General features: G+C 42.7%; 1 protein-coding gene across 4 annotated transcripts in view; it reads right to left on the bottom strand.

The window, feature by feature from the left end:
- Positions 1 to 27,715, bottom strand: part of MYO16 (myosin XVI) — a 388,109-nt gene that overhangs the window by 244,735 nt on the left and 115,659 nt on the right. For all 4 annotated transcript variants that reach the window (XM_083168667.1, XM_083168668.1, XM_083168666.1 and 1 more), the window contains 4 exons: positions 14,138 to 14,262; positions 12,224 to 12,349; positions 10,747 to 10,822; positions 7,916 to 8,066 (listed from right to left, as the gene is read on the bottom strand). In XM_083168667.1, the coding sequence (XP_083024793.1) occupies positions 7,916 to 8,066; positions 10,747 to 10,822; positions 12,224 to 12,349; positions 14,138 to 14,262 (478 nt within the window). The remainder of the gene's footprint in view (positions 1 to 7,915; positions 8,067 to 10,746; positions 10,823 to 12,223; positions 12,350 to 14,137; positions 14,263 to 27,715) is intronic.

The following is a 27,715-nucleotide window of genomic DNA, read 5'->3' as shown; positions in this document are numbered from 1 at the left end:
TGGGTGGAGGAAGCAGCAGCATTAATACTAGAGGTGTTTGCAGGAATCACGGAGACAATACATAGGCAGCGGCCAGACACAGAGGGACCTGATTCCTGACCGCACACTACTTCTCTGCTACCGGAGACAGTACACAACCAGTGGCCAGACACAGAGGGACCTGATTCCTGACCGCACACTACTTCTCCGCTACCGGAGACAGTACACAACCAGTGGCCAGACACAGAGGGACCTGATTCCTGACCGCACACTACTTCTCCGCTACTCCTTAATAGTTTTACTCCACTTATAAGTTCTGTGAATATTTAATTTTGAGAGGAGGGGGTGCTCCTAAATGAAAAGCCTAATGAAGGTATATCGGAGAGGAAAAAGGTTGGCAACTGCTGCTCTACAGAATAATTACTTTCCTGTATAGTTTGACGCCCCCACATGCTAGCGTACAAAGAAATTAACCAATACTTGCAGATAAGGAGCCAGGAATCCTAGAGCAAGCCTTTATACAGTGTCCCCCACTTTCTGTGGGAAATCATCTTGTTCCAAGCAACACGTAACAGTCCTACCTGCAAATACAGTATCAGGTCATCATTTTAATGCTTCAAGTGAAAAACTGGTAGATTTCTTAACCTTCTTTATGCAATTACTACATGAAGATGGAAGTTTTCATTTGAGCACCTGGTTCTGTCTGTCATTACAGCATGTCTGCTTGAAATTCTTGTTCCATTACTTCTTTTTTTGTCTGCCACTGGGACCCCAACTGTGGTTTCACAATGTTTGTTTCGGAACATTCTCTATCAGTTGAAAAGCAACAACCAACCTTTACCTGAGATGGAGTTTAGTTGATGTGAGCAAAATAATTTAAGGCTTGCTAACACAGCTTCATCAAAATGATTTTCTCAAAGGTCTTACTCAGCATGTAGTGCTGCTTGCAGTCATTTGCCAAACAAGCCATGCATGTGGTAATAACCATTGATTTTTATGGGCCCCACACACAGGGGGCGACAGTCAGGCATTTTCTGAGAGATTTTACAAAATCACTCAGAAAATGACTGAAAATGCATGTAAATTGCTGTGTGTGTAGTGCACACAGTGATTTAATGCGCTGCCCCACCATTCTGAATCCGCCCAAGATTCAGAACGGCCTGGTCAGATAACTGAGTGCAGTGGGTCAGAAGCTCCTGCTCATCTCCCCCATGTGTGGCCGCGGACAGATGAGCAGGGCCTTCTGAGAACTGAAGATGCCGGAGAACACCGCCCTTATGACCCGCTGGCAGACATAAAATATACAAATCTTACAGTTAATTGGTAACACTATGGGTGAAATGTATCAAATGGAAAATGCGGTAAAACCCCGGTTTTACCGCATTTTCCAATGTATCAAAAATGATACCGCACTGAAGGGTATCGCCGACCCCCCCCCCCCCCCCCCCTCTGGCTTACCTTCCTGAAGGGTCCACCCCGGAAGGTAAGCCCTGCCTCCCCCCTAGTGAAGCAGCCGGACATCGTTCCGACTGCAGGGGGGAGGAGGAAGCGCCGGGGACGGCATGCATAGCTGTCCCCGGCGTGAGGGGAGAGCGTGGCGGCAGGGAGGTGACGGAGACCCCCCGCACACCAGTGTACAGGTATCGCGGGGGGCCTCCGTCACTGCACCGCGATGCCAGCCGCATATGTTAGTACATATGCGGCACCATCGCGGCGGGGGGGCGGCGAAGGGCGGCGATGTATTTTAATACATCCCGCCCTATATGTATAATACCAGATTTTAATTAGCAAAATAATCTGCTTAAATCCTGCATCAATAATTAAAGATGTAAGTGACAAAGCCTCCACCAATGAATGGTCCTTTATTTTGCCAGGCCTATATTATGTATTATCATCCCAATCAGCACATTATTGCATAGTGTATGGCCACTGCCAATTAGCATTTATTGGACAGTCAGGCACAATAAAATTGCCATCATGCCTGATTGATCAGATAACTGGTCAGCCAAGTCAGGCAGTGTATGCTCTGCCGAATGTGACTGCCTGCCATTTCTCCTGTTCCTTCTCAGGGATGGAAAAGGGAAATGTTTATTCCGCAAGAAAGGAATGCAGATATCAAGTAGCCATATACTGTGAGATGTTTCATGATGCATAGCCTTGATATCTGATGGTATCAAACCGTCCTATAAAAACTACTGTATCTGAGAGACATTTTACCTGACAATTTACATCTAGCATTGGTAATATTTCAACAAAATGGATCAGGAAAAAGTAGTTTAAACATACTGATTATTTGTCATTCCATCCAATTAAGAAAAAAAGAAGACTCTGTGGGTCTAATTCAAAGAATTTTTTTTTGCAGAAGAGACACTTACACAGCATGTCACACAGCTACTCTCTTGAACTCTTTCCATACTGTAACAAGATATTGTAGCCACCTCTGTCAATGCTTTGACTTCCACAGTTACTGTATGCTATGTCCCCAAGTTGCATTGGATACTAAACTACCTAATAAGAAAGTGGCACAGAAATATATTTTCGGTACTTATGTACTAACTGGGCTGCCGATTTTGAAATCGGGTCCATCGCATCGCATCGCATCCGACCATATCACATGCGATGCGATGCGATGGACCCGATTTTTCCATAGGATTCAATGTTAAAATGGACTGAGTCCATTTTAACATGGAATTCAATGGGAAAAGGGGTCCTTTTCATACCCCTACTATCCAAGTGGGCATGGAGTCGGATATAAACCTGTGGCGAGCGTAGCGAGCCACCGAGCCCGAAGCGTGGCGAGCGTAGCGAGCGGACACAGAATACCGTCCCCTCGCGGGGCTCACTTCGCTCGCCACGCTTCGGGCTCGGTGGCTCGCTACACTCGCCACAGGTTTATATCCAACTCCATGCCCACTTGGATAGTAGGGATATGAAAAGGACCCCTTTTTCCCATTGAATTCCATGTTAAAATGGACTCAGTCCATTTTAACTGTGAATCCTATGGAAAAATCGGGTCATCGCATCGCATGCGATATGGTCGTATGCGATGCGATGCGATATCGCATCGCATCGCATCTGATTGTATGCCTTAAGTTAAGGCATAAAGGCATACAATCAAAAAATCGGCAGCCCAGATACTACATAAGTACCATATTTTCTTTAAAAGATGAAATGCTCGCAAAGCAATTCACAAAATGAGCTCAGGTCAAGTGTAATTATGTTTGGCTACTCTGCTGAACTCTCTCCATACTGTCACAAGCTACTGCTGGCACTTCTGCCCATGCTTTGAATTCTACAGTTACTGTACACTCTGGGCCAGATGCACTAAGCTTTAAAAGTGATAAAATGGAGAGTGATAAACAACCAACCAATCAGCTCCTGTCTGACATTTTTCAAACACAGTCTGTGACATGGCAGGTAGGCGTTGATTGGCTGGTGGTTTATCACTCTCCATTTTATCACTTTTGAAGAAGAGTGCATCTGGCCCTCTGTCCCCAATGAAACTGTTTGATCGTAAAGTGGTAAAGAGACCACCGTACTGTTCTAGATTAGTCCTCCCTTGCTGACCATGATATGCACTACAGGTGTAATGGTTCCAACCTATGGCTGGTGTATGTGGCAAAGTGGTTAAAGCAACGCTTTTGTTATGATAGGAGGTACGGGCAACAGTTGTGCTTGCCCAGCAGTCCTAAAGCCTCCTGCACCCAAAATCTTTGCCTACAGCAGCCACCTTTCCCAGGACAATTAGGTCTTCCTGGTTCACAGATGCCCCTAGGTCTTAATACAGAGTGACTGAACCAGATATCATCACAATGGAAACAAGGAAACCCCTGTGATTTATAGAAGGACAATAAATGCAACCATGCACAGGGTGTAATAATAACAAGAATGATAAATGCAACAATGCACAGGGTGTACTAATAACAATAATAGAAAATGCAACAATGCACAGGGTGTACTAATAACAATAATAGTAAATGCAACAATGCACATGGTGTAATAAAGAGTTAAGAGGAATATGGGAATAATTCCCAATTTAGCTTTCGCAAGACTGATGAACTCCAGGGAAAAAGGAACGACAGCTTCAGGCAAGGGAACCGGGGACAGCTAGGACTCCTGAGAGGTAACAGGACCAAACGCAGGGAATTACACAAAAAGGCAATGTAAACCTATAACTGGCATCAGAGGAAAGGGCTGAAGGGAATAAATAGAGGAGTCCTTCCCATGAACCTCTGGGCCAGTAATCAGTGTAATTAGGAAAGGTGTCTTAATTATCCACCTGCCCTCCCAAAGCACTCAACAGCAGTTTTCCAGTGTCCTTGTTGTCTGGGCAACCACTGGATAACTCCTCCATCTCCTAGCGATGGCAGGAAGCTCAATGCAGTGGGGAGAGAAAGACGCCACTGACTGCCTAGCAACCGCCTACATAACGGTATCCCAGACAGCAGCACCGCGGCCTCTAACAGCTTTACATTGCCTGCAACATGGGACACAGTTACAATATCCCTGTGAACTATATACCGGACCTTATTCTGGTCCACATGCAAAGCAGTGAAATTAGCAGCTTTGTGTGTGGATTAAACGCCACCTGCCACCCCCTTCCTCTTGGACACTGACGTCAGCTGAATTCCCCCAACACCCGCATCATAAGGAAAATACCATGGGAATGCCCACCATTTTCATGAGAACGCACATGAAACACTGAGAGTTCCCATGAGTGCAGACCGCCACCACCACTCCATGCACCCTGCCCGCACTGTTAGGTGCAAATGGGACAGCGAACAAGCAGCATAAATGCGGAGATGCTAAACATCGCTCCCCCTGTGCGAACTCGCAGGGGAGCGTACCAATTACAATAACCCCCCCCCTATGTAGTATACATAAATTATACTCGAGAAAATTAAAATAACAGGATATCATTCACACAAAAAAAAAAACTTTGATTAGGGAGTAGGTATCATACTAAGGTAAATAAACATTGGAGTATTCCAAATGGGAATACTAAAATAAGTACCTAAAACAGACTTTTCCTGTACAATTCTAATCCCAAGTAATAAACTGTACCTTCGATTTTCACAAAAATATCATTCATGTCTGATCTACGGTATTTTAGTACAATAATAAATTAATAAGGTGTGGTCAGAATTATATAATGATCTAGGGCAGGGGTGGGCAATAAGCTGCCCTCCAGCTGTTGATGATCTACACATCCCAGCATGCTTTGCATCAGTTTCAGCATGGCCAAATAGCAAAACTAAGGCAAGGCATGCTGGATGTGTAGTGCTTCAACAGCTGGAGGGCCGCGTATTGCCCACCCTTGAACTAGGGTCTGACTTAAGGTAGCACCATCAACTAACATTTTTTCAAATAGTGGTTATTTTATTTCAGATTTGCTTTCACAAAACACTACTCAATTTATCTATGGTTGATGGACTGTGGGAGAAGAATCTTGTGCAGAGTTCTCCACTAGGGAGGTTATTCTGGTTGATTTGCAGCTTTGCGTGTTATTCAAACGCCCAATTGGCACGCGAATATCCCCGCATGCATGCGAATGGAGGTTTTGCATATACATCCATTCGCAGGCTTGCTTGCAGGGACAAAATAATTTGATGGTCGCCAAACATAGAATGATTTTGTGGGGTCTTAGGTCTGCGAGTTCCTTGTAGGGAAGTGGGCGGAGTTAATGCATTTGTATTTCCATATCTGTGCAAAACAATGTACAAAGATAACTCAGTGCATAGACATTCCCATGTAATGTAGCATTTAACCTAACATGATTTATATGCTATTACTGAGCAGGCCAGACAGGCTAATTTTGGGCTTTTTGTTTTAATACATGGCTGTAAATATGATGTAACCTTTAAACTTTTCTGAACAATCTGGAACATTTTATGAGTAACTTGATTGTGACCACAATACTAATTTCATGTTTTTTTATTATTTTTCTCAAAAAGAGAATATGAACCAATCGCACATAAATCCATTAATATGTCAAAAACATCAAACAGTTTTCAAAATAATATATAATTAATATAATTATATGGTGCATATGTTGCCTCTTCTGCCACCAATTTCTCAACTATTGAAGGTTAAGAGCTCATTAAAAATGCATGCAATTTATTTTTTCATACTGGGATATTCATTCTCAGTAACTCTGTTTACACTGTGTGGCTTTTCTTACGCATTTGTTTATTATTTTGTCACTTAGCAACTTTATGCATTTTTACTGTCCTACTTTTCCCTTGCCATAATGTTCTGTTCTCATCTATCTGTCTGTCTGTGGGACTCTATAACTCTTTGTTACAGAATTTAAAACATTTTGGGGGGAGTTCAAATGGGGTTACTACAGCTAATTGCCAGCACCGGAGGTAGTCAATCATCAGTGAATTCCCTGCAAGTGTCCCTGAAGAAGGACAAAACCTCATTGAAAAGTCCACGAGAAAAAAAAGAAAATCAGGATGCACGTGGGGAAAAAATAAACATTGATTATACCATTTTTGCTGAACCAGTCACAATTTTTTGGTGCAGGAAAAAGACTACTTTATAGAACAGCCTTTCCCGCGCATCTGGGATTTTTGCTGCCAATTAGCTGTGGGGTTCTGCTATGTGGACACCCCTGTTTGAATTTACTAATTTAATTAATTGTATTAAACTAATTTAATAAATGTGACAGTACTATATGCGGGATGCAGTTAAAATCCCGGCGGTCGGGATCCCGGCGTTCAGAATCCCGACTCCGGAATCCCGACCGCCGAAATCCCGACACTTTCTCCCTCCTGGGGTGTTCACGACACCCCTGGAGGGAGAATAAATTAGTGTGCCGAGCGTAGCGAGGCACCGGGCCCGCTGCGTGGCGATCGCAGCGAGCCCGCAAGGGGGGCGATCCACGTCCCCCCCTTGTCGGGATTTCGTCGGTCGGGATTCCGGCGTCGGGATTTTGAACGCGGGATCCCGACCGCCGGGATTTCATACTGCTTCCCTATATGCATACTGTACTTTTTGTTTTATAAAAACTTATAAACAGTCTAATTACAAAGTTACAGAGCTGCGTGTATGGAGCAAAAAATAAAATGATGTGCCTTTGTGCAAAAATGGAGTTAAAAAAAATCTGCTTACAGGAAGGTTCGTGTTCTAAGGTTTGTGTACACAGAAGAAAAAGTGGCAGTTCCCATTTGTACTGGAAGATTAGCGCACCTCTTCCCTTTACAAATGAACTATATTTATTCCACAAGGGCAGTTGCAGGGTCAGCAATTGGTGCCAAAAGTCGAGCAGCTAGGTGCTGAATTGCATTTGTCACTAGAAACCGAGCAAGGTAGCAGGAGATTATCTGCAGGCTACAGTAATATATTTGAGTCATCACAAAGGGGAGGGGACCAGCAGCAGTTGTGGCAGTGCTGGGGACATTTGAGGAGCAGCATCCCAGGATGGTAGGGGGGTGAGTGGGTGTTGCTCCTGCTCATCTTATCAAACTACTGTTTTGACAGGTGACAAAAACCCTAGTTTCAGCTCTGCATAACCTGTATAAGCATGTACGAGAATAAAACATCTTATATTGAGCATGTACTGTACAGAAATTAAACAGTTCATATTATGTGTTATGTGTCAGTGAACCAGTTTTTGGTTAATGTGCTTTATGGAAATAAGGCACAGAAAGCTTGAATAACACCAGCCTAAGCAAAACAATGAAACAATTCTACAAATGTAATATTCATGTGCCATGCAACAGCAGCTGAGTTTTTTTTTTTTTTTAAATAGATCTAATGATTTGTTGATTTTGGAGCAATGTTTTCCATTGAGTAGTGGTTGGATTAAATTACCACTTCCATATAATCTAAACAATCATACAGTCATTAGTCTTGCAAATATAGTATTAACATACTGGGCCGGAAGCTTTGCTATACTATACAACACATGACATATAAATCGGCCACTTACAGTTTACTGGCCGGGAGAGGAAGATCATGTAAGATCTCTTCATTCTGTTCTTCATGAAACACTGAGGTATAGAAAGGGTTTTTCTTTATCTCTTCGGAGAGGTCTTCAGCTTTAAGTAGCATGTCTTGTATTAATTCTGTTGCAGCAATGTCTATAAACATATAAAAGTATGTTACAATGAAACATAGTTAGAGTCACAGTTCATGTACAATTTATACTTTACTCCTACAGCTCTGCCCTAACCTATTATAATCAGGCTTCCTTAAGCCTATACTCACCACTTCTTCACCGTCAACTTTCTCGTTGGCCCATCCATGCCTCCCTTTACCTCCTCACCCAGTCTGACACCCAGTACACTTCCAAGAGTGACATAACCAGCAAGGAAATCTCCACTTTCCAATCTCTTCATATCCCTCCCCAACCACACCTGTCATCTTGTCAACCTGCTCTCCTGGGGATAAATTCTTCAACCACCTCTTTTCACCTCCCCCTTCCACTCACACTCTATACACCATTCCTTCTCATCTTATTCACTACGACCCTACATCCTTTTAGTATGCCCTTATCTTACCATTTTTTAAGAATCTTTCAGTTGACCTTAACTTACTTTCTCTAACTAGCACCCTATCTCTTTCCTTACCCATGCTTTAAAGTCCTTAGAAAGTATTATCTCAGATACACCACATTCCCCTTTTCTAGTTTGCATCCACTTCACTCCACAGAAACTGCCCTCGCCAATGTCACCAATGACCTTCACAGTGCTAAAGCCTTTGGTCACCTGTCTTGCACTTTTGACATTGTTGACCACTCTTCTTCTTCAAACCTGACATTACATTGTCCGAGTATGTCTCTCATAGTTAATTTCTTAACTCATTAACCATTAACTTTGATTCACAGTGTTTATCAAACTAAATTCTAAAGGCTCTCCACAAGATCTTGGAGTGTTTCTGTGGGCATTTGCGCCCATTCATTCTGTAGAGCATTTAGGTGGCATACCCTGATGTTGGACGAGAATATCTAGCTCACAATCATTATTCCAGGTCATCCCTAAAGTGCTCGATAGTGTTGAGATCAAAGCTTTATGCTGGCCAGTCACTTTTTTCCACACTGAACTCAAACCATGTCTTTATAGTGTGTCCCCCCTAAAAAGCTTAGCGTTCCCCTGCAGCATCCCCTGCCCTCTCCTAAGTGTGTGAACGCCTCAGTGAGAGTGATACTCGCCAAAGGAGTTATCACAGTGGGTCTGCACATATACACAGACCCTACACCATCGGGCACGAGGCCGAATTGGGACCCGGCCAAACGAGTCTGAATCAGCTCCTAAGTACATTGTAATTATTTGAGTAGAGATAAGCAGATGCATATAAATAATTTATAGTTATGCCAATGAACAGTGTTTAGTTAAAATATGTATTTTTTAATAATGAAGGCTAAAGTTCTCCAACATTTTCCCAACTACTTACACATATATTTTATTGTTGGATGTACAAAACTAGGGGTCTAATTCAGAGTTGAGCAGTTATTGGCAGGCTGCTCATGTGCCATGATTGCACTGCACATTTGTGATTGTGCTTACAGTGAGGATATAATTGTAGGATGATAGACAGGAAGTGACCTTCTGTGGGAGGCAGCTGGGAGTGGCAGTAGCATGTCATGGCTTTTTTTGGGGTATGTATCTGACGTCTGTTGCATTCACATAGGCAGAGAAATATGGTTGTTAGCCTACTCAAGCGTTCGATGTTCCCCATTATTGCATATAGGCTGTAAATGTGTACACAATTGCAAATTAGTTCCGATATCCCATATGGGAGTCTCTTTTCATTCCTGGGTGGCAGCTTCCATTGCTAACATTATCATTAATGTAGTCTAAAAAATTAGCTATTGAAATTACATTAGCTTACAACCCTATGTTCATAACAGAATCTAGATATACGGCTATTCATAGGAGTGGATTAATTGACTTTATAAATTGGGTGGTACACATAAAAGAGTATGATGATAAAATAAGGAATACTGTATACTCAAAAGGACAGGGCAGGCATATGCTGGTATAAAACGAAAATTAAAAACAGCTCCTTATAAGGCCACATAAAACTGCCTTATAATATTATAAAAAAAAACACAAAAAAACCATGGAACACAAATACAAAAAAAGCTAATAAATGAAGCCCAAGATAAGGAGGGAATATAACTTCACAGTAGTTTAAGGGAAGCTGCTGCCGGCAGTGATATACAGTATGATACAGTATATACATTTTGCACCTCTACATCAAATACATTTACACAAAGGATAGTAAAGAGATCAACATATCTGCCACAATGCATACATAAATGCTGCGCGATGCCCTATGATAATCTATACCCATAAATAATCTCTCTCTTTATAAATGAAGTATAGTGGAAACATTTTTGAATGGAAGGTTATTTTGTTTAAAGGAAACGGAAAAGTAAACCCACAATAATGAATCCCAGGAGAAACTGGTCAGGATGTGGGTAGATGAGCCTAATGCTTTGAATCGCACATGGCAGCTTCTCTAAGAACACAATAAGATGTTGCATTAATTACTGCAATCAGCAGCCAATAAACTGAAGTCCGCAGGATCACACCACATAATTCCTTATGGGACATTTTTTGTGTTGTTTGCTATATATACGTGTTTTGTCTTCATTAATCTGATTTGAGTAGCATGTTTTAAATTGATTTTTGATTTTGCTTTTCCACATCTCAGAGTTGTATAACTAGGAATGTTACAGTTGTTACCAGGTGTCCTATTACTTAGAAACATTGCACTAAAGTACTGTAATCAATACATACAAATCCTTTGACCAACCTGAAGGTTTATCCCCATTGCAGTTGAGAATGTTGGGATTTGCTTGATGAACCAGAAGAATTTTAACAAGATTTGTCTGTAGAAAGACAAAATAAAAATGTATGGCTCAGTAACGATATTCAGATGATAGGTCAAAAATGTCTATGTCGATAGTCAATAGCTCAACACCAAAAGGTCGACATGCACAAGTTCAACATTTACAAAAGGTCAACACAGGCTAAGATTGAAATAAAGATTAGGGGTGCGCTCCAGGGTGGGAGGGGGGCTAGGTGGAATGTGCGTGCGCAGAGGGGTTTTTAAATCCCCCACACACAAACACACTCACACATCATTCCACCCAACACCCCTCTCCTCTCACCCTGGAGCGCCCACATATAATTTTTTTATATATTGTTTGGAGACCAAAACATCCTGTAAATGAGCAGCTAAGGGTGACCGTCCTATTCCAGAGGGCTGTTTATCTAACTCAGTATCAACACAGGCAAAGGATCCACACATGAAAAGGTTGACATGCATTTTTCACATTTTTTTTTCATTTCATGGACGTTTTTATACTCTATAAGTGGATTCTGATTGGGACGTTGAAGTGTCCCGAAGCAGAATTACGCAAGGACATGTGGTACACTAATTTGGGGTCCACGTGCTCAGGCATTGACCACTGACACCAAAAAAATAAAAAAACTCATGTCAACCTTCTCCATGTCAACCTTTTGCTTGTGTCAGCCTTTTGTCAATGTTGACCTTCTGCATGTCCACCTTTTGGCGATGTTCACCTTTTTGGTGTTGACCTACTGACTATCTAGACAATGTCGACCCTTTGCCCACTAAACAGCACAATCGCAAGTTCTAATCTACGTATAAGGAATAAAACCATGAATTATTACCGTATTGGATCAGGCGGTGTTGATAAACAATGTTGTATAATGATATGTCCCAGGATACTCAGGGAATCCCTAGGCATGTACTGTAGTTCCACAACCATTGCATTTAGCAGGCTGGATATTTTACTGTTGGCTTAGCACATTGCACATGGATTGGAAAATGTTTCCCATTAATAAATGCTAAGTTATACTGTTTATTGAAGATGGGCAATGTAGGGTTTTAGTTCAAGAGAATTATTTTAATCTAAAAAATATGCACAAAGTTAGAAAATATGGAAATGAGCTTGGAAACCAGGGACTTACTGCAGATATGAAACCAATGCGTTATCACTGGCAAACAGATGGGTATGTACCGCAGCGTACTGTACATCTCAAATTTACTTGTGAATGATCCTATACATTATTTTGATTAATTCCTTTTATATATATGGCATTGCCATATTGTGCTAAAGCAGCACTGTATAGAGCTCTGACCTAAAATCAGGATTGTGCTAGATTTACCTTAAGGTACATATGCACAGACATTACAGTTTTGTACAGTATTTTATTACATTTAAAAAAATGCATTAACTTAATGTGGACAAAGGTCATATTACCTGTCCATACTTTGCAGCCAAATGTAGCGGGCTCCAGTACTGGTTATCTACAGCATCAGGATCGGCATTGTGCTCCAACAGCTGGCAAGCAACTTCCTTAAAGCCGCAAGCACAGGCTATATGAAGCTGCAAATAATTCAAATTAGACTGATCAGAATAAAAACAATATAACATCACTTAAAATAAAAACAAATTAGGACTTGATATAAAAAAAATTATTCAATTTTTAATCATAAAAGCATAAAAATATGAATATAATAGAGCATATGGCTCAATAGCATAAAATGTTCACATAATGTGCAAATACAGTACATGGATGACAGCAGCTAACCAGAAGGTAAGTTTGTCCCCAGTTGATAGAATGCTTTGAGACATCAATAAGTGTATTCAGTCCAAATCCACCAGTTAATATAGTATTAAATAAATTACTAGTGTTCTTCGTACTGTAATTCCAATGGTATAACAGACAGTGCCTAGGAGGACTGTATCTGTGTAGTATAAACTGCACTGTCTTAAAACAAACAAGCAGAGAAAAACCCATAATCAACATAGTATATCATGAAATTACTAATTAAGGGGCAGATGTATTAAGCCTTAACAAGAGATAAATGCAAGGGTGATAAGGAGAGATAAACCTCCAGCCAATCACCTGCTAACTGACTTTTTTCAAACACAGCCTGTAACATGGCAGTTAGGAGGTGATTGGCTGGACGTTTATCTCTCTTTATCACCCTTGCATTTATCTATTTTTAAGGCTTAATACATCTGCCCCTAAAGGTGCAAAATGAATGTATAATTACATAGAATACAGGATAATATGTTAAAGAACACAACCCATGAAACATCATTTGCAGCTTACGATATACAAAACAACACACACTAGATTATCTTTATAGGAATAGGGGCAGGATGTACTAAGGGAAAAATGTGGTAAAACTCCCGTTTTACCTAGCATGCCCAGTCTGAAAAATCACAAGAGCTGTGTGAGCGCCTCTGAATCCTATACATAAAAAAGCCTAAAGGTGGACTATGCGATTTTGAGGTGAAAGTAGATCAGTTTCCCGTTTTGAGCTACTTTGAGCTCAAAATCGACTAGTGTGTATGGACGGGTGATGAGTGCTGGTGCGCGCTCCCGCATCATCGCCAGCCGATGCCGTTCGTCAGCATATTTTACTGGCAGAATGGACTACTTTTCACAGTCTCCTACTGTGGAAAGCGGTTCACCACCTGTGAAAATCGATGAGCCGGGTGAAAATGGCTCAGTGTGTATGCACCTTAACACCTTGAATGTGCGCTGTTGGCCACTAGGTGGCACCTGAAGGAGCTCCAATTTGGCACACACACACTTCCTTCTCCTCTACACCTACATACAGTACTTCAGCAGGACAGAATGCCAGTCCCATCATTTTGACAGGCTGGTGACTTGTCAGCCTAGAAATGTGCATTTCAGGATTCATCACTCTTATAATAAGTATGCAGAGACTGTAGCATTGACAATGATGAGGTTAAAAGTGAATAGCAGTAGACATTAGCAGATTGCAAATGTGAGAGGAATGCTTTCTATCACTTTGTTATAAATAAACCTTTTCTTTTCATCCACAGTCTGCATATACAGAAAGAACAGATGCGTATCTGACATATGGCAGTTAGTTAAAATACCAATAACAGCTGCCCCAGGTCCTGCTCGGAAAAGCAAAACTGTAGGTAGTAACGCATTTGCATATAGAAAAGCACTGGCCTGGTCATGCTAAATACCTTATGGTGTGGAGAGATCACTGTACACAGGTCATTCCTCTTTTCTCACAGTTTGATAACATGCAGGATTATTTCACACATTCAATGCTTAACATGTAACAATGTCTTTTAAATTAATTATTTCAAGCTTCAGAATCAAAACTGTACAGAAATACTTACAAGAGTAACACCATCGTCATTTTTCTCATTAACGCTTCCCCTGGCAGCTAGCAGCTGCTTCACGTCAGCCAACATGACTGCTGCTCTCTGGGTTCTTATCTGTCGCAAGGAGGTCAGGTCAACTCCTATGGAGACGAACAAGAATGTGAGACTTTTACAGAAGAAGGTGGCAATAGCCCAGTCAAAATTGCTAATTAAATTATGCTGTAAATTGCTAAATATTATACTGTACTTCTAGTACTGGCCAAGAGCATCGGATGTACATGTACAGTATTTTTGCAAAATGCACACGACTAGATCATCACATTATTGTGCGCATTTGGCTCCACCACCATCGCCACCGCCACCAGCACCAGGCGATCACCTCACAACCACTCAGATTTGTATGGCATACTGTAGAAAGGAGCCATAGACCGGTGGCAAACGCTGTTTGTCCAGAAGAAAGGGGTCCTATGACATTATCTGCATTTGTCATTCATGTTTTGGTACAAATTGATCATAATTACATCCGAATGACCCATTTTTAAGTAGCACATGTCACCTGCTGGTAGAGGCACATGTCTGCAAAGCACAACATGAAACAATTAAAAAAGGTCAAACAATTAAAAATGAGGATGCAGAATATGATCAATAATTAAAACAAATGGCATATAAAACTGGATTTACCAGAAGTCATCTCACCTTTTTTCCATATTCTTAAATATAAGTATGTGATAGTGTGCACCAGTAAAGGAAAACATACTTTACAACTGGATCAGATTTTCCTTTAATTATTAATTGACAATATACAGTATATCACCACAATTGCACCCTAGCAAACAAGTCAGCGTCGCCCCGTCGAACCCCTACCCCCCCCCCCCCCAACACCCCCCACCACCACCGCCACCCGCATCACCTTGCTAGCATAAATTAGAAAAAAAGAAAAAAGATAACTCTCTTTTTAGGGGCACTGACTTTAGTAGTAATATTATTTTACAATAAACACATTAGTGGAAGAAGACAATACAAGTTGCGACACGAATCTCACCTAGAGACTAATGGATACGGAAAGATGTTGAGGAGTTAGATTAAGAGGGGGAAAGAATGAGGAGGAGGCGAAGGAGAAGGAAATAAACAGGAAAAACAGGATAAGCACAGTTCAAGTGGATATTTGTTGTTTGGAGAGTGAGTTAGTAATCAATGTGGAATAAAGATGGTAATCCATATATTAAGCATGTACCTCAAAAGTTTTATGTCTTAATTATGGTCCCTTTAAGAACTGAATATGCCCTCTAGTATACCCTGAGGGATGTGGATTGCACTTTAATTATATACAACTTATTAATTAATTAAGGTTACTGTCTCTTTAAGAGTAGTATTGTTCTTGCATACATGCTTTAATACTCATACTCTCACCATGCTAGCATGCAAGGGGATGTGTACGAGAACAAATCCCCTTGTATGAAGTCGAAGGAGACGGAAGTCATTCGATGGTCTCAGACTATTCAATTTTTTTCCCCCTTTGGAAATAAAAGTCAGTGAAAACACTAATACCGCTTTCAGACCGCACTGTGAACACGGGTTATTGCCGTGTTCGTGGGGCTTAAACATGGGTGAAGGTGCAGTATGAAAGCGCCACACTCAGAAAACCCATGTTGAGCAACACAGCTTTTCAACCCTGGTCTTTACCAGGGTTGAACACGGCTCTAACACGTGTTTCTGTGCGGTCAAAAAGGCCCCGACCCGTGTCAGCCGACACTGCTGTTTATGAAATGCCGCTATTGGTGGATTCCTGTGAGGTCAGCAGTCTGACCCCAGAAAACAACAAGCAGCACGCTGGAGCTGCGGACCACGGGACACAGGCACCATCCCAGCCTGCGCTCCACACTTTAACAGTGTGACACTATGCTGCATGCTAACACCTGAATCACACAGAATCAAAGCACAAACATCCATGAGGTCAGAGAAGTCTGCCATGCTGCTGCTGCTGCAATGCTGTGAACAATCTCCGCCCCTCACTTTTATTTCCTTTGTGACATCATTATTGTGAGCCATGAAAAAAGTCCATTTTTAATGACACACATTGTTTTTTTAGGCCGGACATGTGTTCAGTGTGTAAGCACCAATCCTAGGAATACCCGGGTTGAAGTGCAGTGTGAAAGGGGTTGTTTAAGAGTCTGACACGGCTCTCCACAAGGACAAACCTGTGTTCAAAATGCAGGGTTGGACACGGGTTTGCGGTCTGAAAGTAGTATTACACTGCTGCCTCCTCCACAGCAGTGAACAGGTTCCAGGTCCCTCGACCTAGTGTTCCCGTTCAGACTGCCAAGCAACCCGGCTCTGAACCGCATAAAACACTGCTTTTACTGCGGGTTGGATTGCTGGGCCCGGGATATTTGTGCGGTGTAAAAGGGGTATAAGTGTACTATACCTATCTACCCTTTCCCTTGTGTGCTCTGTCCTAATTTTAATATTATGTGTGAAAAAAAGATACAAATGAAATGTTATCACCCAAAGTAAAGGCCCATCCGAAGTAATCCAGCATTACCAGCCATAAATTTGAAAACAATTTGTTCAGATATTTACATTATCCTGTACTTTACTATACACTGGGTACTAGATACTTTTCCAATCTAGAATGTATGCCTATTATGCCAGAACACAATTGTTGATTTAGGAATAGTTTCTTCATTTATAATTTATTATGTTTATTCAAATAAAGCAGATCAATGCAGTATTCTGTAATTCATGTTGAATTGTGTAACTGGAGATTACCTGTATGACATTCCGATGCCTATGTCATTTGTACAATACCCCGCTTAGCACAGTTAATTTATTCTTGAAAACTGAAGTTCTAACCAGAAAACACTATGCAAAATTTTTTTCCCATAAGAGTTAATTGAAATCAAATTAATTTGTTCCCAAGGACCTGTAAACTATATCTACATGCAGTAAAAACTTCCTTGCTTTCTCTAACTACATTCCCATTTATTTCCACTTCTCAAAACTGCCAGCATTCACTTCTCCTGTTCTCATGCCATTAAGTGTCTCTCTGTCTGCCTCATATAACATTTCCCACATATTCAAAATATTGCCAGCTGTCTTCACGTCTAAAATGGCATTCTGTTCCAGTAGTACAATACTATGCATGTCCAGCCCAAGCCAAAAGGAGCGTAGCATCAAATTTGTTAATTGCAAAACTGGTTTATAATTCAAATTAGAAAACGCTAATAAGAAAAGCTTAATAGGGATTACTGTATATTGATATTAATGATACCACTCAAAAAAAAACCTGAAATCCCCATATTTCCATTTTAGATTAAAAAAAAAATAGTATTTAGTGAGTAAAATGAAATAGTACAAAGATAAGTGATAAAAAAGAAATTATAATGTTAAAAAAAGAAAATATGTTGAATTATTAAAAAAACAGGGTAAAAATGGTATTTACAGGGAATAAGTAGTGGGTAAAGAACGTATAGCTGTCCTGTAGCAATGAAAAAGAAGTCTGCTTCTCAAGAATCATCACCAGTGGACTAATGAAGACTGGAATATCTTTAGGCAGAGCCGGATTAACAATGGGCCTGATGGAGCTCCAGCTCCAGGCCCACTCTCCAAATAGGCCCATTTTGTAGCTGAGAGCCAGGGCTTTCCAACGAGCCTGGCTCCGCATTGCTAGCCTCCCGGGAACCAGAGATACCGCCAGGCAAAGCTGGAACGTTTTCCCCATAGGATAACATGGGACCCGCTAATTCCAACCCTACCCGGTTCCAACGGCTGCCAGGTCCCCCTCCGGCATCACAGAAGCTTGAGGTTGATCTCAAATCGCTGGGCCTTCAATCTTATACCAGGCTGGTCCATATGGGTTCATTGGTTCTAGAGATATTGTGGGTAAACTGATTTTTTTCATTTCTGAAATGTAATTTCATGGCTGTTCATGTTGTTTGAGGGCAGATTTCTCTGGAACCAAATGGCCCAGATTCACGGGACCAAAAATCATTTGAAGCCCACATGAAAATGGGTCAGTTGGTTCCAAAGATATAGCTGGTTGTTTAAAGGGGGGGTTATCTCCCCCTCACACCAGAAAATGCAGGGACTAGGCTGGTATAAAAGGGGCATGCCCGGGAATGTCCCTGCATGATCGTGGGACCATATTACTGGGTAAATCCCTGCATTTTATGGTGTGAAAGGGGTATTATTTCAAGTAGCCGGGACCTGCAGTGCTCTGAATACAGCCGGGCAGCCCCCTGTTCTCGGCCCGGCTATCCTTTCTGCCCGGCGCGGCTGTCCCTCAGTTACTGCGAGCATGTATTCCCCTTTGGTAATGAGCATGTAATCCCACATGGCAATGAGCATGTAGGTAAGCAGCACTTATGTAGCATCATTTTTAATAGGCATTATGGTGTTTGGCATAATACGTAATGGACATTATGGTGTGTGGCTTTAACATGTAATGGGCATTATGGTGTAAATTTTTTGTGGAACATATTGTGAATTTTGCCTTAATCTGTGTGACATAACGTGAATTTTGACTCAATCCATGTGCCATGGTGTGAATTTTGGCTCAGTCCGTGTGAATTTTGGCTCATTCCATGTGGCATATTGTGTAAGAGGCAAGTACAGCATAAGGGGGTTACTATTGTATACCCTTTCAGACCTCACTTATTAACCGTTATATTGCCTTTTTTTACCGTTTCAAAACGGTAATGTGTGCGGTCTGAAAAGTGCAGAGTGACTTTACCGTTTCCAAAAAAAGGAGGTGAGCGGGGACGGGCAGCTCTGGCTGGGGTTCGGGTGGCTGTCTGCCCTGACTCACCGTCAGCCTGTAGGTTCCGGAGCGGGGCAGCAGCGGAGTGCAGGCAGCGGGAGCCCGATGTGGATGTCCCGCTGCCTCCTCACCCTCTGGGGGGGGGGATGTGGGTACCGCTTTTCACTATGATCGGAGAGACACAGGCAGCAGCAGCACTGGGTGTGCTGATAATGAGAGGGACGGAGAGCAGCCAGAGGTGCTGCTGATGGAGAGCGGGCAGGGGGGTGCATGGTGAGGTAATGCGCCCCCCTGCCCACTCTCCATCAGCAGCACCGCTGGCTGCTCTCTGTTTCTCTCATTATTAGCACACCCTGCACTGCTGCTGCCTGTGTCTCTCCGATCATAGTGAAAAGTGGTACCCCCCCCAGAGGGTGAGGAGGCAGCGGGACATCCACATCGGGCTCCCGCTGCCCGCACTCTGCTGCTGCCCCGCTCCAGAACCTACAGGCTGACGGTGAGTCAGGGCAGACAGCCGCCCACACCCCAGACAGAGCCGCCCGTCCCCGCTCACCTCCTCGGTGCCAGCAGTAGCAGCAGCCCCTGTGAAAAGCGCCCCCCCCCCCCCCCCCCGGGCAGCGCAGGGAATCGGGCGAAGTTTCCTCTTGTGCCCAGCATGCCGCCGCCGCCCCCCAGCTCCATGTGAGGGCGCATGATGGGCAGTGACCGGCGGGGGGGCTGGATGGACGGGGGAGCCGAGGAGGTGAGCGGGGACGGGCGGCTCAGGCTGGGCTGCGAGGGGGGGGTGGACGACGCTGCTGCCCGGGGGTTCTGGGGGGGGACACACCTGTATACTGGTCCCAGCGCTGCCGGCCACTGCGCAGCGGGTCTCCCCAAATAGGAGCAGGGGAACAGAAGTGGGGGGGGGCTGCCTGCACTGGCTTTGACCCTGTATTTGAAAGCTTTTCCAAAAACGGGTCTGCCAGGTAAATAAAACGGCACTTAAACGGTAATATACCGTTTAAGAGATGCAGTGTGAAAGGGGTTAAACCTGGCAGACCCGTTTTTGGAAACGTTTTCAAATACAGGGTCAAAGCCAGTTATGCAGTCTGAAAGCAGCATTAGGGGTATATGGTGTGGTAAACTTAGGTGACCACATAAAAGGTTCTGAAATGTTGTCTACCAAGTTTCGGCTTTCAGTAATTTTTTTATGACTGCAGTGCCACCTCACCCCGCAAGTATCTTAGGACATTGGAATCCTGCGGGTGCACCTTTGGAGGGCACCCTGCAATATATCTCCCTGCATTTTTCCTATGCCAGCCCCCTGCCTTTTCCAGGCATATATAATTAGTTGAAAGTATTTACACAAATAGAGACACACCCATGAGCAGACCACCCAAACAGAACACTGGTCACGCCCCCACATTATTAGGTGCTGGCCTCAACCCCTATCATTGCGCATAATAGGCCCTTGATAATTTTTAGCTCCAGGCCCATTTAGACCTTAATCTGGCTCTGTCTTTAGGGGTTGGGATCATTTGGTCTACAGCATGATGGTCGACATCATTAGGTCGACATGGGGGAAAGGTCAACATGGGTCTATGTCGACATGGGAAAAGGTCGACATGTTTCTAGGTCGAAAGGTCATTAGTTCGACAGGTTGTTAGTTCGACAGGTAGTTAGTTCGACAGGTAGTTAGTTCGACAATGTCTAGATCAACAATCAAAAGGTCGACATGGGGTTTTTCACAGGCTTTTTTACCTGAATGTCAACACAGTCGACATGGACACAGTTTAAAGTGCACCACATCCCCTCGTATCGCTCGCTACGCTTGCAATGCTACGCTCAGCACACTATTTTATTCTCCCAAGACGCCCTGGTGGATGGTAGGGCATGAAATACCGCCTGTCGGCACATGTCGGCTCAAAAAACAGTGAAAAACCCCATGTCGACCTTACGACTGTCGACCTAGACACTGTCGAACTAATGACCTGTCGAACTAATGGCCTTTCGACCTAGAACCATGTCGACCCTTTCCCATGACGACCTAGACCCATGTCGACCTTTTCAAATGTCGACCAAATGGTGTCGACCTAATGACTGTTGACCATCATGCTGTAGACCAAATGACCGCATCCCGATCTTTAGTATGCTGTCTTGAGGTGAAAAAACTTTCCTTGCACCACTTCATTGACTATCCACGTTGTGTGTTTCTGATGGTCATTTTAATATCGATTATTATTAATTTGAAAATGCAAAAAAATCAGACATTTAAAAATAAAGCAGAAAAAAATATCTGTTAGTTAACGTATGTTGCAGCCCCTGAAACCTAAAGTCAATCAAAATTAATTTTTGTCAATTTAAACCATCCATAGTCATTATAAATTGTCCTTTAGTAAATAAAACCCCAAGGCCAGTATGCCAACCTGGCTCCTGCATCTAACCCAACCTCTCAAGCTCGGCCGCTTACCATTAATCAACCTTTAGGACCCAGATGCACATATTGTGCTCCAGGTATGGCTGGTAATGGTCTAAACCTGGGGTAGCCAACTCCAGTCCTCGAGAGCTACCAACAGTTAATGTTTTCCAGATCTCCACACAGAATCACAAGTGAAGTAATTAGCTCTACCTGTGGATCTTTGAAAATGTTTCAGCTAGTAATGAGTGCACCTGTGCAGCAGCTAGATGGTCTGAAAAATGTGATCTGTTGGTAGCTCTCGAGGATCGTAGTTGACTACCACTGGCTTACACTCTACAATCCCTATTCTGTTACCTGGAGTGCCTAGCCTTCAATCTGCTAAACACCAGGCCCCGATCAGCTGGCACCTGGAGTATAAGTACCTTATAAGGTATGTATGCCTAATGTATTTAATATCTTAAATAAAAAGAAAATAACATTTTCTTTTTTTTTATCAAGCTTTATCTTCTCCATGAACTGCTTATGCCACCCATTGTAATCCTGTGTATTATTCCCAGGATGGCGGACTTGCCTGGTACTCTCATAGGTGGGATGAACAATCTGTGATCCATGTGATGCTATTGGCAACCTACTGTATATTGTGTATGTTTTATTTGTAGCTATGCTAGTTTCAGAGCCGGCATAGGCAAACTATGCAGTTGCCTAGGGCATTTGGAATGCCTATGGGCACCAGCAGCTTCTGCTGATTAAAATGATATGCAGCATGCCTATATTCTGTGTGTGAGTGAGGCTGTATCTGCATATAAAATAGTGTATTCATGGAAATCACTGTAACATAGAATTCCGTATACAGGTACAGCCACAGTCGCACACAGAATATAGGCATGCTGCATATAATTTTAATCATAGAAGCTCCTTGTGTGTCCTGGTCACATAACAATGCAAATAAGATAAATTTTCAGCAAAAGGCACCCAACGTTAGCAGAACTGGCCAGGAGCCGCATGGCCTATTGAGGCAAGATGTATGAGGAAACATCTGTATCCAAGCCGAAGCAGAGGTCACAGTGTTAGCGGCTGTGCGAGTGCTGTCTGTGGGTGGGTTGGTTGTGCAATAGTGTTTGGCATATGGGTAAGGGGCATTATGTGTGTCATGTGTATAAGGGCATTAATAATGTGCAAGATATGTGTCATGTGTATAAGGGCATTAATAATGTGCAACATATGTGTAAGGGGCATTATGTGTGTCATTATGTGTATGAAGGGCATTAATAAAGGTTGGCATAGTGTGTAAGGGGCATTATGGTTATAAGGACATTAATAATGTGTGTCATGTGTAAGGTGCATTACTGTGTGGTATTATGAGGGGTGCAGAGAGATAAGGGGTACAAATTACCCAGGCCAAAGTCTGATGGAAGGGCCCAGTGGGGGCCCCGTGCCCTCTTCCCTTAAGTGACAGCAGCAGCTGCAGCTCTTCTCCTCTGCCCAGCACACACTGCTTTGTGCTGGGTTGCAGTGTGGCCATGGAGCTGCTTAAAATACAATATTTTCTCAGGATTTTTTTCTAAGGGTATAATGTGAATAATGTGAGGCATAATGTATATAAGGTAAAGTGGTACTACTGTGTGATGTAACGTGAATAAGGGACACCATCGCATGATATAATGTGAATAAAGTTCCACTACTGTGTGGCATAATTTGTATTGGGGGTACTATTGTATGGCCATGCCCCTTCCCAGCAAGAACACACCCCTGTTTGGGCTGCACACCGAATGTGTGCGCTGTTTCTATTTAAAATATTGCGGGTAGGAGCACCAAAATGATGACTGCTATGATGAGGGTTGATGGTGCTGGGAAAGGGGAGCAGGGTCAGAGGCGGTGGCGGTGGGGCACCAGCCAAAATCTTGCCTAGGGCGTCATTTAGGCTAGGGCCGGCTCTGGCTAGTTCCAAGTTTCATACAGATACTGTATGTCTTCTTTTGCCACACATGCATCTTAGTCGTAATGAAATGGGAGTAGGACACATGAGGAGACTGCTAATTAATTTGATATATGACACTTGTATATCTGTGTGTGTGACTGATTCTTTGAATCTATACACCAAGAGCTAGAATGTAGCAGTCACAGCTTTGTTCAAATACAAGTTCTGTTCTGCTCCATATACATACCCAGGTCACATGCAAGATACAAGTGTCATATATCAAATTAATCAGTGCAGTCTTCTCGTGTAGTGGTGACTAAGATGCATTTTTTCCAAAAAAGATGAATGACATTAGCAGAGTTGCATGGGACCTGTGGATCTCTCACATCAAACATCTGGATTGAAGCTTGTTGAGACATGAGGCTAGATTTATGAGGACACATTTGTATATCCAAGTATTATACAGGATACCTATTTTAACCAATATACTGCACCCAGCTGGCTTGCATGGTACTTTCATTGGTGGGATAAAAAGTCCTTGGAACCTATAATTCTCTCATGTTGTTAGTATTGTTGCTACACAAACTATAATCATGTCAACACATATACAATGAAAAAAACAAGGAGGTTGTAGCATGGGTGTTTGTGCGTGTGTGTAGGGGGGCGGGGCATGTTTCTCAGTATACATGAACACAGCTATAGGCACAAACACCTCCCCAAAACATCCATGACACTCCTGCATTTTTGCCGGCATGCCCCATTCCCTTCTCCAAATGGCCTCTTATTGTCAATCACAGTGTGATTGTGGCATATACGCAGTCTGCAGATGATAAATCAGATGCGTGAACATCAGCATTGCATACAAGCATACTTTTGGCACATAGTTTAATATTGGCTTCATTTGATAATACAGCCGCATAAATGATTTAATCTCGCTGATGGATGCTTGGGAGCAACATGATGTCTATATCTTGCGCCGCTCACTTCTCTTTAACAATTTTATGTACAGAAAATAATGATGCAGTCTACTGTCTGTAAGTAGGGCCATAATGTGTCTTAATCCCAACAGCTCTATAGTGATCCTAACCCTGCAGAAATAGGAAGTAGAAAACAAAAAACTCTGTGGTTAGCAAAGGAATATTGTTATTAGCCATGCTGTAACTTTGCTTTAATACACACTGGGCGGTATTCAATGTGAATACCGGCGACGTGCAGCGAATCCTGTTTAGGATTCGCTGCACATTCGCCATGGGTCGCCGCGTTCCGGAGCCTCGCCGGCTCCGGTATTCAACGAGTCAGGGACTCGCTGCCCCTGACCGGCGAATATGAGCTCCTGCGGCTAACGCCGCAGGGAGCCTGAGGATGGTGGCAGGCAGGGAGATGGAACTCTCCCTGGGCGGGATTCTCTAAAATCCGCAGCCCTCTTCGCCCGGCATCGCATTTCTAATGACCGCATATTCTCTAAAATATGCGGTCATTAACACAAGGGACAGCTCTTGCGGTAAGAGCTGTCCCTTGCGATGCGGCGCCGTTGCTGGACTTCCGGGTCTATGACCCGGGAGTCCGTCTGCGCATGCGCAGACTGACACGCCGGCCGCAGGGCATGCTGGGAGGGATCCGTGACGGATCCCTCACACACCGCTGCGGTAAGAAGCCCATAGGCTTCTGCAGGGAACCGCCAGCTTTTGCTGGAGATTCCCTCCGCAGCGGTGACACTGCGGAGGGAGGTTAGAGAATACAGAAATGCGTTAAAAACCCCGATAACGGGGTTTTTACCGCATTTCTGTAATAGAGAATCTCGCCCCCTGCCTGGTCCACAATGTTTGTGGGGGGGAGGTGGGCTCCCCGGGTGCCAGGCAGCACAGGCTGGCCCCCGGGGGTGCCAGCAGGGGACCGGGCATATTCACTACACCCGATCATGAATATGTAATGATCGGGTGAAGTGAATATATGAATATCTAATGAGCGGCTCGGCTCCGGCGCCCCCTGCTGGCTGGTCAGTGTAAAAAAAAATATATATATATATATATATATTTTTTAAAATTAAATATATATTCATGTGCTTACAGCACATGAATAAAAATAGCATGCCCCTCCTCAGAATAAAATTCCTGATTTTTTTACACCAAATGACACTTCATTTTAAAAGTTCACATTCCACTTCACCATAAAAAGATAGCGATTGCTACTCGGTGAATCATGGCGAAAAAAACCTTCAAATGTATTCGCCATCTGGTCATTGAATAGGGTGATTCACCGTTTTAGTCAAAAATTCGCCAAACAGCACAAATTCGCCATAAAAACATTTGAATACCGCCCACTGTTTCTAATTAAAAATTAGTGCTGGTCTGTTCCTATCCTAAACACCTAGGCTGGGTAAGTGCTATCTAAAATTTCTTTCTGAACCCTGCACCGTCTATTTCTACAAAACCACATTGAGTGCTGTTTTTCTAAGAACTTTGTATATATATATATATATATATATATATATATATATATATATATTATATATATATGGAGATAGGTTGTCGGAAGTGGCACTCACGTTACTGAAGAAAAAGAGACAGTGGCTACTGTAGCTTAGTCATCAACGTTTCCATTATTTAATAACCGTCATCAGGATTATTAAATGACCGAAACGTTGATGATTAAGCTACAGTAGCCACTGTCTCTTTTCTTCAGTAACGTGAGTGCCACTTCCGACAACCTATATATAATTTCTGAGCATGAACTGTGCAGTATATGCTGGGGGCACCCATTCAAGTAATTCAGATTGGTCTTGAGTGATGGATATATCACTTTGTTATATATGTTTTATATATATATATATATATCAAGCATATGGCCAAACCGCACCCACTTCTAGGACCAAAAAAGCGGAGTGCAAGGGCTCATATAATGTTGGTATGCAAAGAGAAAACAAAGAGCCAGCAACATCCACTCATATGAGAAAAGGCATAAATGAGCAAATGTGACTTAAAATGCATAAAAATGTGCAGTGTACTGTAGCAGCAAAAATGGCGAGAGCATGGATCCATTTAAGGCAAACATGACACAGTCACCAACAGCAGTTTCAGTGTGAACAACACACCTTCATCATAGGCAAATGACTAATGCCACCAAAACACTTTATATACCCTATGTGATGATTAGAAAAGGAAACTCATCTGTAGCGCAAAAACCACGCTGCATAGCGCCAAGCCCGTGAAGGTGTGTTAATCACACTGAAACAGCTGTCGATGACTGCTCTATATATGGCTGGAGAGATGGATTACTGTACTCGTGTGGGATACGTACCTCATGTTTGCCTTACATGGAACCATGCTCTCGCCATTTTTGCTGCACTTTGCACATTTTAATGCACTTTAAAGTCAGATTTGTACCTTTATGCCTTATATAAAGTGTTTTTTTTTCTCATATGAGAGGATGTTGCTGGCTGCTCTCTCTCTATCCCTCTCATTGCTTATGGTTTAGAATATGTGTTTTTTACGGATTCAGTATTGAATCCCAGCGGTCGGGATCCCGGCGTTCAGAATCCCGACGCCGGAATCCCGACAGCCGAAATGCCGACAAGGGGGGGACGTGGATCGCCCCCCCTTGCGGGCTCGCTGCGCTCGCCACGCAGCGGGCCCGGTGCCTCGCTACGCTCGGCACGCTAATTTATTCTCCCTCCAGGGGTGTCGCGGACACCCCAGGAGGGAGAATGTGTCGGTATTTCGGCGGTCGGGATTTCGGCGTCGGGATTCTGAACGCCGGGATCCCGACCGCCGGGATTTTAACTGCATCCCGTTTTTTACACTGTGACTAGAATTTCTGGGGCTCTTTATAACTTAGTTAGGAATATAAAGACGATAAGACCATTGTAAAAGACAAAGGCAGTATAGTAAAGCTAGAATAATATGTAAAACATCGCTGGGAATTGGGATAACACAGTTTAATATCTCAATATATCCAAGTGTTATAAAACGATCATACAGGTACAGTTAAAAATTAAAACACAATAGTACTGTGTAATGTATATTGCTGCATAGAGCACGATAATAAATAAAATAGAGCAGAATAACACAAAACAAAATTCTGAAAAGTAAAATGCAAGGCAATATCATAGGCGATTAGCGCATATCCACTACGTTGGTTCACCCTCAGCATCCGGCCTTTCTATTTGTACAACTGTCCGTTATGTTAAACAGTTAAACAGTCCAGTAAATGTTATTATTATTGTGGTTAGTATTTTTAGTTTTGATAGCATTGTCCACTATTATGCATGTTTGTAATTTAAATAGAATATTTGGAACTAACAAATCAGTAACTAATAAACATCACCATGATTGTAATTAAACAATCATGGTGATATTTCTTGTTTGTGCAGAGGTGAATTTAATCCTTAACTTTACATTGTTTCAACTAAAAATGTATGTGGTGATAATAATACAAAACTGTGATGTGAAGTCAACGATTAAATTCACCTCTGCACAAACAAGAAATATCACCATGATCGTTTAATTAGCAATTTCATCA

This window comes from Crinia signifera, chromosome 2 (assembly GCF_055691185.1).
Source record: "Crinia signifera chromosome 2, ASM5569118v1, whole genome shotgun sequence".
In the NCBI taxonomy this organism is placed as follows: domain Eukaryota; kingdom Metazoa; phylum Chordata; class Amphibia; order Anura; family Myobatrachidae; genus Crinia; species Crinia signifera.
This window is presented reverse-complemented; position numbering and strand designations above follow the sequence as displayed.